The sequence below is a fragment of the Sceloporus undulatus genome, chromosome 5 (assembly GCF_019175285.1).
Source record: "Sceloporus undulatus isolate JIND9_A2432 ecotype Alabama chromosome 5, SceUnd_v1.1, whole genome shotgun sequence".
Taxonomy (NCBI): domain Eukaryota; kingdom Metazoa; phylum Chordata; class Lepidosauria; order Squamata; family Phrynosomatidae; genus Sceloporus; species Sceloporus undulatus.
The window spans coordinates 19,866,350-19,881,766 of NC_056526.1; the positions used below are offsets into that span (position 1 = coordinate 19,866,350).

The 15,417-nt window shown below is 36.3% G+C and overlaps 1 protein-coding gene across 1 annotated transcript in view; it reads right to left on the reverse strand.

Moving 5' to 3' along the window:
• Positions 1–15,417, reverse strand: part of ERC1 (ELKS/RAB6-interacting/CAST family member 1) — a 102,286-nt gene that overhangs the window by 26,565 nt on the left and 60,304 nt on the right. Inside the window, exons 6-10 of the mRNA XM_042467867.1 lie at positions 13,335–13,502; positions 8,726–8,863; positions 7,193–7,333; positions 5,410–5,550; positions 439–474 (exon numbers count right to left, since the gene is read on the reverse strand). Coding sequence (XP_042323801.1) covers positions 439–474; positions 5,410–5,550; positions 7,193–7,333; positions 8,726–8,863; positions 13,335–13,502 — 624 coding nt within the window. The remainder of the gene's footprint in view (positions 1–438; positions 475–5,409; positions 5,551–7,192; positions 7,334–8,725; positions 8,864–13,334; positions 13,503–15,417) is intronic.

The window sequence follows — 15,417 nt, forward strand, 5'->3', positions numbered from 1 at the left end:
GAGAGAGAAAAATAAAAGAATTTTTTTTTCTGTCCTCTCCCATCTTCAAACTGCCATCAGTTTGAAAAGTACACTGAAGAGCAATCTTACACTAAAAATACTGTTGACTTATATTTCATGGATAACTGACAAAATTTGAAAAATACAGAGCAGAAAAGCAACTAAGCAGAGAAACAGAAGGTTAGTAAACTACATTAAGCTAAGTAAGTAGATGAAAACAACAGGAGAATAAGACACACATTTTCCTGCAGTATTTAAAGTTTGACTGTTGTGAAATTTTTTATTTTTGCTTACCCACCCAGCTATATCCCATCCCAACAAAACAGCTCACCAATATATATTGTGCTGGCTGAAGATTACAAAGACAAAGTGAATATTCATGCAGAACAAACAATCAAATGGGGCTGGCAATGGCCTTCCACTTTTCATGGCACTTACTGGCTTGGATGGGTGACTCAATAAGACTTCAGGATGCTAAGGAGAAAGATAGGAAAAGAGGGGAAGAATTGGGAAAAGGAACAGTTCAAGAGAGAAAAAAGATGTAACAAGCAAACAGACTAAAGAATGATTGTAGACTTACATTACAAAAAAAGTTAAAAGGTAATTATAGAAAAATGTAGATTTCAGTATAAAGTGAAAAAAGAGACTACTGTATAATATTGTGAAAATTAAACCATTACAGTTTTTATCCTGCCCTTCCTAAGTTTTTCTGCTTCCATTTTGCATACTTTACATAACGTTGGATAACCTTTGGGTAACAGATTACTTACCAATGTCAATTAGTATTTGAAAAACTGTTTGGAAAAAGAAAGCCTTAAGTAAACCAAGACAATACTGAATTATTTTTACTGACCAAAACAGAACACTTAAGATTAAAAATTTCAACTTGTATTTCCTAGCCCTATAGAATATGTACAAAAGCCTGAAAACATAAGTGAACTATACCCTAAAAATGAAAAAAGGTGGTGTAACTCAAGATCTGATTATTACAATGTTGTCACTGTTATATGTAGTAAATATACCTGTACAGGTTCAAAGCACAGAAAATGGAATCACAGAATAGCGACATCTAACATATATATTTGACTATACGTTGACCTCATGTATAAGTCGAGGGCAAGTTTGGGGGCAAAAAATATGGATTTTGATATGATCCTGGGGATAAGTCAATTGTAAAACTTAGGGGTGTATAAGAAAGAATAAAAAGGATGAAGCAAACCAAAACAATGTCAAAGAGCCTACAAAATTCCAGCTCACTCTTATTGCTGGATGGATAAGAGAACAGAGAGGGTTGGTGCTTCCAGTACAGATTATACTCTTGCCTTTCACCAGGGGATGATTCCTCCTTTTAAATAAGAGTTAAGATACAGTAGTTACATTAACCCATGGATAAGTCGACTCAGGTTTTTGGGGTCATTTTTGACCTAGATTTCTAGACTTATACATGAGTATATACAGTATATGTTAACATTAATATATTCATCATACAATTCAGCTACCATAATTGCACTTATGTATACTGTTGAACACAGCAAACTGCCATATATACTGAGTGGCAGATAAGTACAGTCTAATCAGTAATTCCAAAACTTTGGTCCTCCAGCTGTTTTGGGCTTCAACTTCCAGAAGCCCCAGCCAGCTTGGCCAGCAGTAAAGAATTCTGGGAACTAAAGTCCAAAACATCTGAAAAACTAAAGTTTGGGAATCATTGGTCTAGACTATCGGGCAATGAACCTTCAGCTGCACATCTTTTCTAGTTCAACCAGGTGATACTAAGGATTAAACCCAGTTCATCCTGCATATGAAAACTGTAAATACTCATGTATAAGTCTAGAAATTTAGATCAAAAACTGATCCAAAAAACCTGAGTTGACTTTTCCATGGGTCAATGTAGGTATTGTATTTTAACTCTCATTTAAAAAAGTAACCATCCCCTTGTGAAAGGCAAGAGTGTCATCTGTTCTACAATCACTGAACCTCCTCTATTTTCCCATCCATCCAGCCTTTAGTGTGAGCACAAACAGTTATGCCTGCTGGAATTTTGTACATTCTTTGGCATTGTTTTCCTTTGCTTTATCCTTTACATCCTTTGTTAGATACCCCTAAGTTTTAAGCTCGACTTATCCATGGGCCATATCAAAATCCATAATTTTGTTCCCAAAACCTGCCCTCGACTTATACATGAGTTCGACATATAGTCGAGTATACAGTGGTGCCTCGGGTTACGAAATTAATTCGTTCCGCGGCCGCTTTCGTAACCCGAAAAGCCTTCGTAAGCCGAATTGCCATAGGCGCTAATGGGGAAAAGCCGCGTTTCGTGTGAAAAAGCGCCGAAAAGCACCAAAAATTTTCTTCGTAACCCAAAAAAACATTCGTAACCCAGAACAATTATTTCCAATGGGATTTTTTCGTATCCCGAAAATTTCGTAACCTGGGTATTTCGTATCCCGAGGTACCACTGTATACAATATGTACTCCACCACTGAGCTACAGCCTCTCTTTGAGTACACCTATTCTCCATGTAAAATAAATATGAAGTATAGTAGCCATGAGCAAACCCATATCTATATTTAAATATACATCTCTCTGTAAGTTATTACTTCAGCAAAGTATCTATCTCTACTGAAATTTTAAAGATGACACATGTGCTCAGTAACCTTGCACACTGCCTTTAACAAGCTAACAAGTGAATGGGAGACTAGACTAGATTCACCCCCACTCGGAAATCCCAGTTTTATGCATCCTTTTCCCTTGTGAGAGAATAAATGTTTGATGTGCAATTTGAAATGATACAGTGCAAAATTATGTAGATCAGGAAAAGAATCGTGTGGCCTTCCAGAAATTGCTAGACAGTAACTCCAAGCTTTTCTAACCATTTGCTATGCTAGGAGCAGCAGTTTCAACAACTTTTGGAGAGCCACATGATTCTCACCCTTAAAACTGATTATCGAGGGATGCTGATCTTTCGTTCTTAGCACTGTAATTATTAAAACAATACTGCTTATTGATATCTTATTTTTGAAAGACTGTATCCAAAAAGTGTTTCCATTTCAAGAATACATGTATAAGTATCCATTACAAGTATCCATTTATCTATCTTGAAGCTTTTAAATCTGTTTCAAAACATTTACAATGTAAATAATGTGCACACACAAAAAAGCAATGTTGATATAAACTGACAAACTGCAAGTCTTCTATTTTTCCTGCTTGCGCATGCTGTATCATTGTAAAGTGTATCACTCCCTCCCTTTCCATAACTTATTCCAATTTCATTTACTTTTGTTTGAATGTATCCAGAGATTCAGATTCCACTCTTGACAATTTCATCTGAATGCCTGGTGGCTTAAAACTGAGAATCACAACAGGCCAAGAGAAACTTCATAGCTCCTACTAATGGTTCCATGACAGTTTCAGCAAATGAATTAAATATATCTTACTTCAATCATTCCCAAATGGCTAGTGTTTTAAATCTGCATTTACTGGCTGAGCAGAGCCAGGAAGCTTCTGACACGCTGGTAAAGTCAGGCGAGTCTATTTCCTTTCTCCTGCCATTGAAGATGGCATTATATTGGCTGATGAGGTGTGGGACTGATTCAGTTGTTGGAGTCCCTGTCAGGCAGACAGAATCAGGCTGATATTCCTTCCTCCCTGAAGATGATAAATTATCTCATGCAGCCAAAAGGAAAAAGGGCTGCATTTCAAGACCAGAACTGTTACACTAAAAGCTCTAGCAGCCTATTTGCATCACTTTCTACTAAAAGAATGTGAACAGGCCCAGGCATGGGAAATTTTTCCAAAATCAAAATAAAACAAAAAGTACTCAAATACAGGATCTGTAACCAGATTAAGTAGTGAAGGTAAATTTCAGAAAAATGTATTCTTTGGTATGCACATTGAAACTGAAAAATTACATTTCTAGAAGAGTACCGTATATACTCGTCTATAAGTCTAAAAATTTATGCCCAAGAATTGACGTCAAAATCCCAGGTTGACTTATGTACAGGTCACTATGGTAACATGATAGCAGCTCTTTTAGATTTCCCCATTCAGTTTCTTTCTTTCTTGAGCCAAACAGAAAGAGTCCTGGGTGACTGACTGATAATGATGTTTGTTTAAGAGTCCCTCTCCCACCCGTGGGCCTCGCTGTCTGAAGGCTAAAACAAAAGCTGAACACTGCAGTAAAAAGCCTCAGAGAGTGTTCTTCTTGCTGCACGCACACAAACACACACTGAAGGAGCCTCCAAGTTTTATCCTTGACCTATCCACAGGTCATGGCAAAATCCATAATTCTGGCCCAAAACCTGCCCTTGATTTATACATTAATTCAACTTAAGAGTGCATATGGTGAGTACATGAATTAATGTTTTCTCTTATGTCTTTCAAATTACTCTTCCTCTATGTCTACCCTCCCAATTTATTGTTCTTTTATCTTCATGCTTCCTAACTCAATCACATTATGATCACTTTCCCTTGACATCACAACATAGTGCTTGCACTACACTGGTCCCCTGGGTTACGAAATACCCAGGTTACGAAATTTTCGGGATACGAATAAATCCCATAGGGATTTATTGTTTCGGCTTACGAAGGTTTTTTCGGGTTACGAAAAAACCTCTGCGCTGTTTCAAATGGAGCCGCGGCGCAGCCGCGGCTTTTTCCCCATTAGCGCCTATGGGCTATTCGGCTTACGAAGTATCCCGGGTTACGAAAGCGGCGGCGGAACGAATTAATTTCGTAACCCGGGGTACCAGTGTACTCTCGTCTCTCTAGTTTAATAAGCTTAGCCTTTTTATACTTAAGACACTACCTTTCGGCAATGGAATTAACTTTAACTTCCGCCATCCCACACTATTTAACACCTTTAAAGATTAACTTGGCCATATATATGTTAGTAGTCAATTAAAAAACCCAGTTTTTCCTTGGTCACTCCTAAAAGGATTGCGCTTTCAGTCTCCTTATTCTCTCGATGTTATTCATGTTACAAAGCGGAAACAATAGAGGATACAAAACAAAGTAAGATATGCATTCACTTTGCATGCCTCTGAACCTTATGTTAAGACTGAATTCAAATATCTCTGAATGAGAAATGTGTGAACTGTATTGCTGTCAGAGTGACATGGATTGTCACAAATTAAAAACGTTCAAATTTCTCTTCACATTGTATCTAAAAGCAGGGAAAGAAGCCATGAGAATCAATCATGCATTCTTCTACTGCCACTTTTTTTTCACTGTTTCCAAAGTGGTTCAGTATGTATTATTCCTATCATACATTTTTCACAACAAAACTCCACTGGTCTTAAAGTGACAATACATGACTTAACATGTTGTATACAACACTGTATACAAGGAGGAATGTATCAACTAAAAAGATGACAAGTCCATATAACAGGGAACAGGTTTTATATTTACCTTTTTCAGCTGAGATTCGAGTTTCAGACATTCTTCCTTTTTCTGTTCCAAGGCAATTTCTAGTGTTTTTAACCTAGAGTCTTTCTTCAGCCCTGATGATGCTAAGGATGAGGCATGCTCCTTCAAATCCAGCAATGTAGTCTAGAACAAAAAGAATACAGGGAGAACTGTAAAGAACAGTATTCACAGTTATTTCAACAAGATTTTGTTCTTACCTCTGTATCCATCACGTTTTCATTTGTGCCGTGGCAGAATATATTTCTTTAGAAGCTTATAGGAACACTTTGCCTAAATTAAATCCTCCACTCCCCACTTCCAAGTTATTAGCTATAAACTTTTTATAGTAAATGTATGTAGCAATTATAAATACTAATATGAGCCAGGCCTGAACCAGATGGGTCAAAAGAAACCACTTCTGGCTGCTTTAGGAGTGTTGTGTTCAGATGATGCACATCCCCAAAGCGGCCAGAAGCCGCTCCAAGGCCATCAAAGGTGGCCCAGAGCTGCCAGAAAAAGGAGCAGATTTAATCCGCTCCTGGTGCTGGACCATTCTGGACCACAAAAGTGGCCCGCTTTTAGAGTGGGTCATGTGGTTGCTGTGGTCCTGGACCAATCATGGCCCGAGAATGCTCCTTGCTGCCTATTTGCTTCAGGCCCGTTACTAATCTCAGTTTCCAGAAAGACAGCTGTATTACTGTGTTGCAATGAATCTTTGTGAATCTTTGCAACAAATGATTTTGCATTCATTTTGCTTTCATGTAATGTTGACAGTGTTTTCTATTTACTGCATGTTTTGGGTCACACAAAAAAGTCTTTTGATTTTAATTCACTGGGTTTTTCCCCATTTATATTAATATATATCTACCAAAAGAGGATGAATGCACTTGCTGAAGCAGGCTCTAGTTCACAGAAGATTTGCCATTATAAGTATATTTTTGGTTAAAAATGCCATAAGGCTGTTGTTTCTTTGACCCTCACTTTAGAGACTTTGGGAGCAGGGAGAGTTTCAGCTGTATTGATTGAAATGTACACACACCTCTTTATATAATACAACATTTTACTTAATTTAAAATAGCAGTTTATAATCAAGAAGAATGAAAAGTTTTTTGACAAAGAAAGGAAAATTTCAATGAATTCTCTATGTGTATAGATTGGCATCCATTTATGCACCACAAATATAAATGAGCTTTCATCTCATAAAGATACTAATTTGAAGCATAGTAGTGATTCTAAAGCTAAAATCTAACAAACCCTTTCCCCTCTTACCACCCCTATTCTTCATATTTGCTCAATGAACTGTACTGCATGACTCTACATTAAAGGTAAACTATTTGCTGAAACAGACTGCAGAAATAATCCATCTTGAAAATGCTTTAACTGCCCTGGCTCAGTACTAGGAAATTTTGAGAACTATAGTTTGTTGTGGCACCAGAGCTCTCTAGCAGAGTTGGCTAAATGTCTTACAAAACTACTCAGTTCCCTAGCACTGAGCCAGGGCAGTTAAAGTGGCTTCAAACTGGATTATTTCTGCAGTCTATTTCAGCCCTCTAACATACCAATATAATTTAGGCAACAGTAACACTGAACTTCATCAAATTTGAACATGTATTTATGTTTTTATTGCAAACTTAATTCATTTATTAAATGGTTTAATATTTATTACCTTTCATAGCTTGTAAGGCAATAAATAAGTTAGTGTATACATTTCATAGAACAATTCTTTAAATTCTAAACCTCTTAGCATTATAAGCATGACTTTTTATTTGTTATCCAGAAAGTCAACCTCTTTCTCTGAAAGATCTCCTTGTAAGACGCTGACTTTCTCTTTCAGGTCTTTAAGATCCTTTTTATAGTTGTCAATCTCTTCCTGTTTTTCTCGCTCATCTCTGTCCCGCTGCTCCTTTAATCGTTCAATAGTACGCTCCTGACCAAAAAGAAGAAGAAGAAGTTAGTCAAAACCATCTGAGTAGCTTAAAAAACATGAGGGCATGCAAGTCTCAGTAATCCCACGGTTGATATTCATCTTAAATACATATGATAAGTATTTGTTGAAAGTTCTCCCCATTAGAATGAGATCAAAATCATGAAAACAGATTCAAAGAAACTGAAAAGAAAGAAATAACTATTACTACTGAAACAGCCCTTGCAAAATTTGCAGTAGAACAATTGTCATTATTATTTTACTTCTGAATGAAATTATTACCACATATATTAATAAGAAAATCAGCAAGAACAAAAAGAGGCAACACACTATTAAATAACTTGTACATCTGATACATCAGACAATATTTATCTATATGGGATGGGAGCCAAAAATAAAATTGGATGAAGTCAAAAAGTCATTTTGCTAAAACAAAACCAAAACAGTTTGGTGACAAGATATTTTAAAGAAGAACCAGATAAGAAATTCTTCTGTGGGACAAGCTTACAAACTCACTTTGAACAAAGTGCACCTAGACATGAAGATTCTTCAATCTCTGGCATCCCTTTGTATTGCATCTCGGCGTGTTTTAATTGATTATTTTATCTATTATGGTATTGTGTAATTGTATTGTTTGATTTTATCAGTTGTAATCCCGCCTCGATCCGCAGGGAGAGGTGGAAAATATAAATATTGTTGTTGTTGTTGTTGTTGTTGTTGTTATTATTATTATTATTATTATTATTTTAACATGTTCAGTAATTAACCAGAAACATGAATACCAAGTGCTGTATGCTATATTTCAGAGGAAGGAACTGGCAAAACCACCTTTGAGTATTCCTTGCCTAAGAAAAACCTATGATTTCAAGGGGTTATCTTAAGTCGACAAGCAAATTAAAGTGATATACACACAGCTTTCCAAAGGCAACGCAAAATTCACTTCAACACTTTGTCATTTATTAATGTTGCACTATATCAAAGTTTGATATAATTCAAGATTTGGTCCTGAACTGCAACCACAAAGATGGCTTTTGAAATATCATGAACAAGGCAAAGGAATACCTCTCCTACGATTGTTCCTAGCATGCACTCCATGAAAGCACAAGAACGCAATGTTTGACACAGCAATGCACCCAATAGTTCATTCATTTATTTAATAACTTCCCAAGAATTTCAATAGCTTTCAAAAGATCTGAAGCTAGTTTAGGCTTATCTACAGTACATATCAACATAGTATTCTAACAAGAAGTATTTCCTACTGCAACATCAGATTAAAAGCATCCAAGGAAAGCCACACCTTCTTGTCTGTAACAGGGCAAAGAATAAATGAAATCTCTGCACAAACAGAGAATTCTATTTTGACATGGGGAGAATGATGTCTATATTCTTTCATACCTTCTCTGCAAGGGCTTCTTCCAATGTGGTCAAGGCAGTATCGGTGTTGGACGTATCAGCCTGTAGAGATTTTACTCTCTCTTTCAAACTGCTCATCTGTTTCTCCTTGTCTCTTAGTTGTTCCTGTAGATTCTCAATCTTAGATAAAAGCATATCAACAAATCAATCAAGAGAAAATAATAACACAGTTTATTTCATAAAGAGCAGCTAGGACACTGTTCTCTATAGGAGGCACCAACTGGGTTATACAGAAGGCAATGTCTCCTCAGTAATTGACCAGGGCTTTTTTCATCAGTGCCCCTAAAGCATCCTGCTTCTGCTCCCAGTTCTCAAATTAAGCTTTCTATGTTCTCCTACATGCATGTATACAGAACCATACAGAAATAGTCCAAATGAATTGTTTTTCCTTTTCTAATCTATGGTATCTCTTCATTCCACTCGATCAACCATATATACTATGGTCACAAGACATATACAAAAATATGAGGACAACAAATTTTACAGCTGTAGAGCCTCCAAAAAGCATGTAATCAGCTGATGGCCTTCACTTCAGAAATCATCAAGGGAGAATAAAAATTTAATATGAAATGTCCTTGGAGCCAGAAAGAAAGGATTGACATTGGCATCTACAGCAGCAAACCAGTCAAGCAGGAAGCTGTACTACTTTAACACAGGTTCTCAAAAAGCCTTTAATTCAAACATTCAATTAAATTTTCCAAGTCAGTGATTTATTACAAAGTTCAGAAATGTACTGTAACATAAAACCCCAGGGGAAAGTCTTAAGAGGATGGTATTTATGCTAATTACATGCAAGGAATGTCCAGCCAGCTCCTATTGTCTCGTTTAATTTATCCTATACAGGAAATTAAACTGAAAAGCACAGAAGTATTTGTGGAGGGAGGTGGATACATCAAATCCTTAATAAGCACTGACCCTTTAGAAGTATTTTTAGCACTATCTACTGATTTACAGATATTTAATGGAAAAAAGTTATTAGCAAAGGAATAAACAGACCAGCCAAAATATCTCCATTTGGGAGTGCTCTCAGATAATGTTAAAATAAATCTATTATAATCTAGATGCAGATGGGAAGATTATGGATGCTGTACCTATAGGTCCTTTAAATACCAGATTGAGCAGGACATATTAAAATTACAACAAAATCTGAAGAACAATTAGAACATCTGCATGACATTACACTTTACAATTCTATTTTTATTCTAAACTGGCATGCAATTTTAGTCAATCACTTCATATCTATCCCATCCTTTTCTTCACAAATAGGTCTCAAGGCATTTCATTTCATCCAAGCATTTCATTCCTATTGGCATAATTAATAAAACAGCACCTGGAGGTTCTTTTCCAGACTTAAGTGAAATATTCCTCTATTTGTCTGTGTGTCTGTCATTAAAAATACAGTAAGACTTACAGAAATTAAAAAGAAAAAGAAAACAAAAGAAAAGAAAAGAAAAAAGAGGAAGGAAGGAAGGAAGGAAGGAAGGAAGATGACTTCCAATCTTCCTTATGACAGTTATAAATGCATACTGTTATTCATAGCTTTTTTATCTACAATAATTCACTTCTTCCTACTGTCACTAATTTGTCAAAACCACAAATCCCCAGCTCATACTTTTTTCTGTTTTTTCACAAGCATTCAATAAGGGGTTTCAGATCTTTAAAACTATCCTTAACAACCTTTCTCTAATCCAATCAATCATTTCTACTATATTTATCACTACTATATTTATCAACTCCAATGTCCATTCTTAAAGAAATCTTCCATAGCTCTTTCCAGTAAAACAATCTGTATTTAAATACCTATTTCTATCCCATACATACATTTCCTACAAACATCTATAATCTCTTTCTTCATCTTAAATAATTTTTTAACAATAATACTTAATTTAATCCAAATCTCAATCCCTTTAACTACATATATTTTCATTAGTCTATTCATATATTAAAGCCAGGACGTTCTATACAAACTATACATCAATTTATTTAAAAATCTCTTTATAAACATTCTCCTTAGAATCATAACACAATCCAAATCTCAGGTCCAAAAGACATTGCAGAAATAAACCAGTTTGAGACCACTTTAACTATCCTGCTTCAATGCTAGGTAATACCGAGAACTGTAGCTTTCTGAGACATTTAGCCTTCTCTGTCAGAGAGCTCTAGTGCCCCAATAAACTGCAATTCCTAGGATTCCCTAGTACTGAGTCAGGGTAGTTAAAATGATCTCGAACTGGATTATTTTTGCAGTATCTTTTCAACCTCAGTCTCTTTAAACACATAAAGGTAAAAGGTAAAGGCATTCCCCTTTGACAAGGTTGTTCAGTAGTGTCCAACTACAGGGGCAGTGTTCATCTCCATTACTAAGCCAAAGAGCCAGCATAGTCAAAAGACGATCCCATGATCATGTGGCCAGCCTGACTGCATGGAATACTGTTACCTTCCCACCAGAGTGGTACATGTTTATCTATTTGCACTTTTACATGCTTTTGAACTGCTAGGTTAGCAGAAGCTGTGATTTGTGACAGGAGCTCATTCCGTCAAATGGCACTTGGGCCCCAAACTGTCAACCTTGCAATTGTCAAAGTCAGCATCTTAACCACTTTACCTGATTAAGTCATCAGTACATTATAGCCAGAGTTTTAAAACCATTTTAACACTTACTCTTTAGTTTCATCTTCACGTTATATTTAACTATTCCCCCCCCCCATGTCTTACAAATCTGGGATTGCTTAAGTGAGCCATCAATTATTTTCCATTCCAAAATTCTCCCCATCAATAACAGATTCAATATCTCTCATCCAACCAAATCTTTCTCAATTCCAGTCCAAATGTTAACATTACTGTATTTTGAAATAATATTGCATCTATGTTCATTTTAATATCATTCCCATATTCAATTTTCTTCTCAAGCCTAAGAGCTGGTCCACCCATTGACTGAGATTGATAGTCATATCCATATCTTTATTCACCAAAACCAGATTGGCCAGATCTTCTTCCTTCTCCTTGCTTACATCCACACTTTTCACTTTCTCTTTATTTTGCTTTAAATGCTCAGTCAGTTGGTTCATTGCTTGCTTAAATTTATTAACCTCATTTTTCCAATCTTCCTTCAGTTCTTCTTTCAAATACATAAATTCATTTCTCAAAAGACTCATCTCTTCAAAAAAAAATCTGTAAAATGTCTTTTGAAAGCTTCATCTTTTGTTGATCCAACAATTACAGAGTTAGAAGCAGAAGGAAAGTCTCTGGAATTTTACAACTAGATGCTAGCTGTTCTCTGTCTTATCTGCTTTAAAGTAAATTATCCAGTTTCACATGGAAATATGAGGTTATTGATCAGTTATATTAAGTATTCCCAACACAAATTTAAGGCTGAAGTAGGAAATCTTTTGTCTTTTAAACCTATTGTCCCCTCTAACTTTCAGCCACATCTTGTTAAGTTTTTACTTTTGCTTTTTTAGCTTGACTCTTATAAATAGCTTCTCCCCTGCAGATCTTGTTACAGAAAGAAGGAAACTCACCAAAGTTTTATTTCAATATCAGAAGGAAGAACCCTTTTCATTTGTAAATTAAGTTGTTAAAGGTGATTAAGAAAGTGGAGAATTCATGGGCTCAATGTTGTTTTAAGATTCACTTAGCAGCCTTAGCTTGATATTACATCCTGGACTCCCTAATGCTCTTATTCACTTCCAACCACTGGAGATTCAGCAACTTCCTCACAAGAAGAAGTGATCCTGAGCAGGAGTGGGAAATCTCATGTTCTCATCCTTATCTGAAGAGAGTTTTGCCAGCTAATTATCTGTCCATTAGCCAGCTATTGCGCTGCTTTTCCTCCTCTGCCTCAGAGTGTCAAGCAGAGGAATCAATCTGCTGTCGTCTCCACCTGGAAGTCCCTTCTTTAGTGAAATATTTTTTATGAGTATTGTTGTTCTTTTTCTTGTTGCTGTGTGCCTTCAAGTTGTTCTGACTTATGACAATCCTAAGACGAACCTATCACAGGGTTTTCTTGGCAAGTTTCTTCAGAGGGGGATTGCCATTGCTGGGAGGGTGTCACTTGCCCATGGTCACCCAGTGGGTTTACATGGCCAAGCTAGAATTTGAATCTTAGCATCCAGAGTCATAGTCCAATACTCAAACCACTACACCATGCTGGCTCACTTATATTCTGTTAGCCTTTTTCAGAGTTAAACTACATGAATGATTACAGAAAAGTGCTTGCTGAACATTTTATAATATTTCTTCTGCTGCCACACTCAAAATCTACTACTTGTGCATTTGACCTTTATTTTTCTAAATCAGGATAAGAAAAAGACTGCATGTAGCCTCCATGACCATAAGGAGCCTGTGAGAAATTCTGCTATATTTTATGTCCCCAAGGCATTTTAGCTGCAGGAGAGATTTTCCCCCCAACACGAAGTGACCTAGAAGTTACCTTCTTGGCAGGTGGGGGTTGCCAATTATAAAGCTACCTCTCATAAGAACAGAAAAGTCAACAAGTATTAGGAAACAACTTTATAACTATGGTTATTAGTACTTTCTGATATGATGTAACTAACTAGAACACAGAACTTTCCATGGAAGGTAAGCCTACCTTCTTTTGAAGAACATTAACCTTGCGTTCTTTCACATCCAACATATCCTTAAGATCATGAATCTCTCCAGCTTGAGTTCCTTTTTCCTCAGCCATTTCCTGAATTTGCTTTGTCTTTTTATTCAACATAGTCTCCTTCTCCTCCAGACGTAACCGAAGAGCATCCACCTGAATTTGGCCATGAGGGAAGATGGAAAACTTTAATTATTTTCAGCAAGATAACGTTTTACTCAAGGCAAACATTACTAGCAAGTAACTGCTCTATATGATTACACTAAAAGGACTGGTACCATTTCTATCTACTCCCTAATAAAAGTGATCAGTCTCTAAATGTTTGCTTCAAAAACTTTTGAACGCAAATCTCTTGTGGATAAAAAAAGTATAGAAGTAAGATAATTGATCCTGTTTTTAAGTGGAGATCACTATACATAACAATTCAAATAGCAAATTCACAATTTCCAGGCAAGCAAACTGTTAAATTTTAGTTAGCTGATTAAATAACATACTGATTTAGCTACATTTAGCTACAATTTGGCATTTTGTATTTGAGTATGTATTAGCAAATGCAACAGAAGCAGTAACAACAAAAACAATAACATTTATTTAATGCCTTTTCTTCCAAAGATATTTTATTTCACCATATTTCAGGCAGTAATCTGGGATGGGAAAGCATGTCCTGTATACTCCCTTATACTTTGTTGAGAAAAGTAGCAATTTAAATCCGATTATACCATTGATCCAAGAACGCATTCTCGGGTAGTTATATGAAATCATAAGCAGCCCCAAGACAAACATTGGATCTTTTGAATCATCTGGATCTTTGTAGTTTCTGCTTCGATTCTTGTAATATTTCTCCATTTTCCTTGAAGGGAGTTAAAAACAAAATTGTTGCCTCCCTTTTGTCTCCCAAAATATTACCCAAAGTGGTTGCAGTGGAGGATGTAGAGAAGTGCACAAATACAGTATGACCCCCATATCCACAGAACTGCAGTTTCAATTACCCACGTCTAAGGGGAATAAGGTCTGTTTAAGCAAAATTCTGAAACGGAAACTGGTTAAAAACTAAAAAGCAAAGAGAATGAATAAATTGTCATGGTAGAAGGATGGGAACAAATGATTAACCTAGATAGAACATGGACAGATTCAAAGGGAACTCTTTTGCACTATGTATCAAAATTCAGTGTAATTCAATGTAAGCAAATTTAAGTAATACACATTGGGCAAATAATTTCAGTTTCACGCAAACACTGATTGGATCTGATCTGACACCACCAGACCAAGAAAGAGGTTTGGGAGCTGCAGTGGACTGATTGATGAAAATGCCAACTTACTGAGAGTTTCCTATTTAAAAAGGCAAATTCTACATTGGACATAATTAGAGAAGGAACTAAAAGTCAAACTCATGATATTATATCATTATACAAGCTATAATGTAACCACACCTGAATATAGTACAGTATATGGTTCTGGTCATTACATTTGATAAGGAATACTGCAAAGCTACATAAGGTGCAGAAAAGGCCAGACAAAACGAACAAGGGGTTGGAACAGGGGTAGGCAATCTTTTTGAGCCGGGGGCCGGGTTGTTGTCCCTCAGACAACTGGGGGGCCGAAGCCAAAAAATAAATAATTAAACAATTTTTTAAAAAATTAAATATATAAATAAACCAGGACAAATGTAGGACAAAATTTTCAAATGGAAGACGCTTTTTTTAAAAAAATGGAGGACACACGAAAAAATTTGCTGATTTTTTAAAAAATGTTTATATAAATGCATGTTTCTGAGGCTTCTATAGACAATTGCCCCCCAAAGGCCCCGGCGGCAATCGGCGGCAGGACTGGGCTGGGGCCGGTCCCAAGGCCTCGCTGGGCCGCAGGTTGCCTACCCCTGGGTTGGAATAACTGCTGAAAAAATGAGTATGGGTGTGACTTGTCTGACATATATAAAATTATGCATGGTGTAAAAGTAGACCTGAACCATCTTTACCTTTGTATTCTTCCCATTGTAAGGCAAACACCTTCTATTGGTTGATATATTTACCGTGTAAACTCATCTATAAGTCTAAAACTAAAAGTCTAGCTC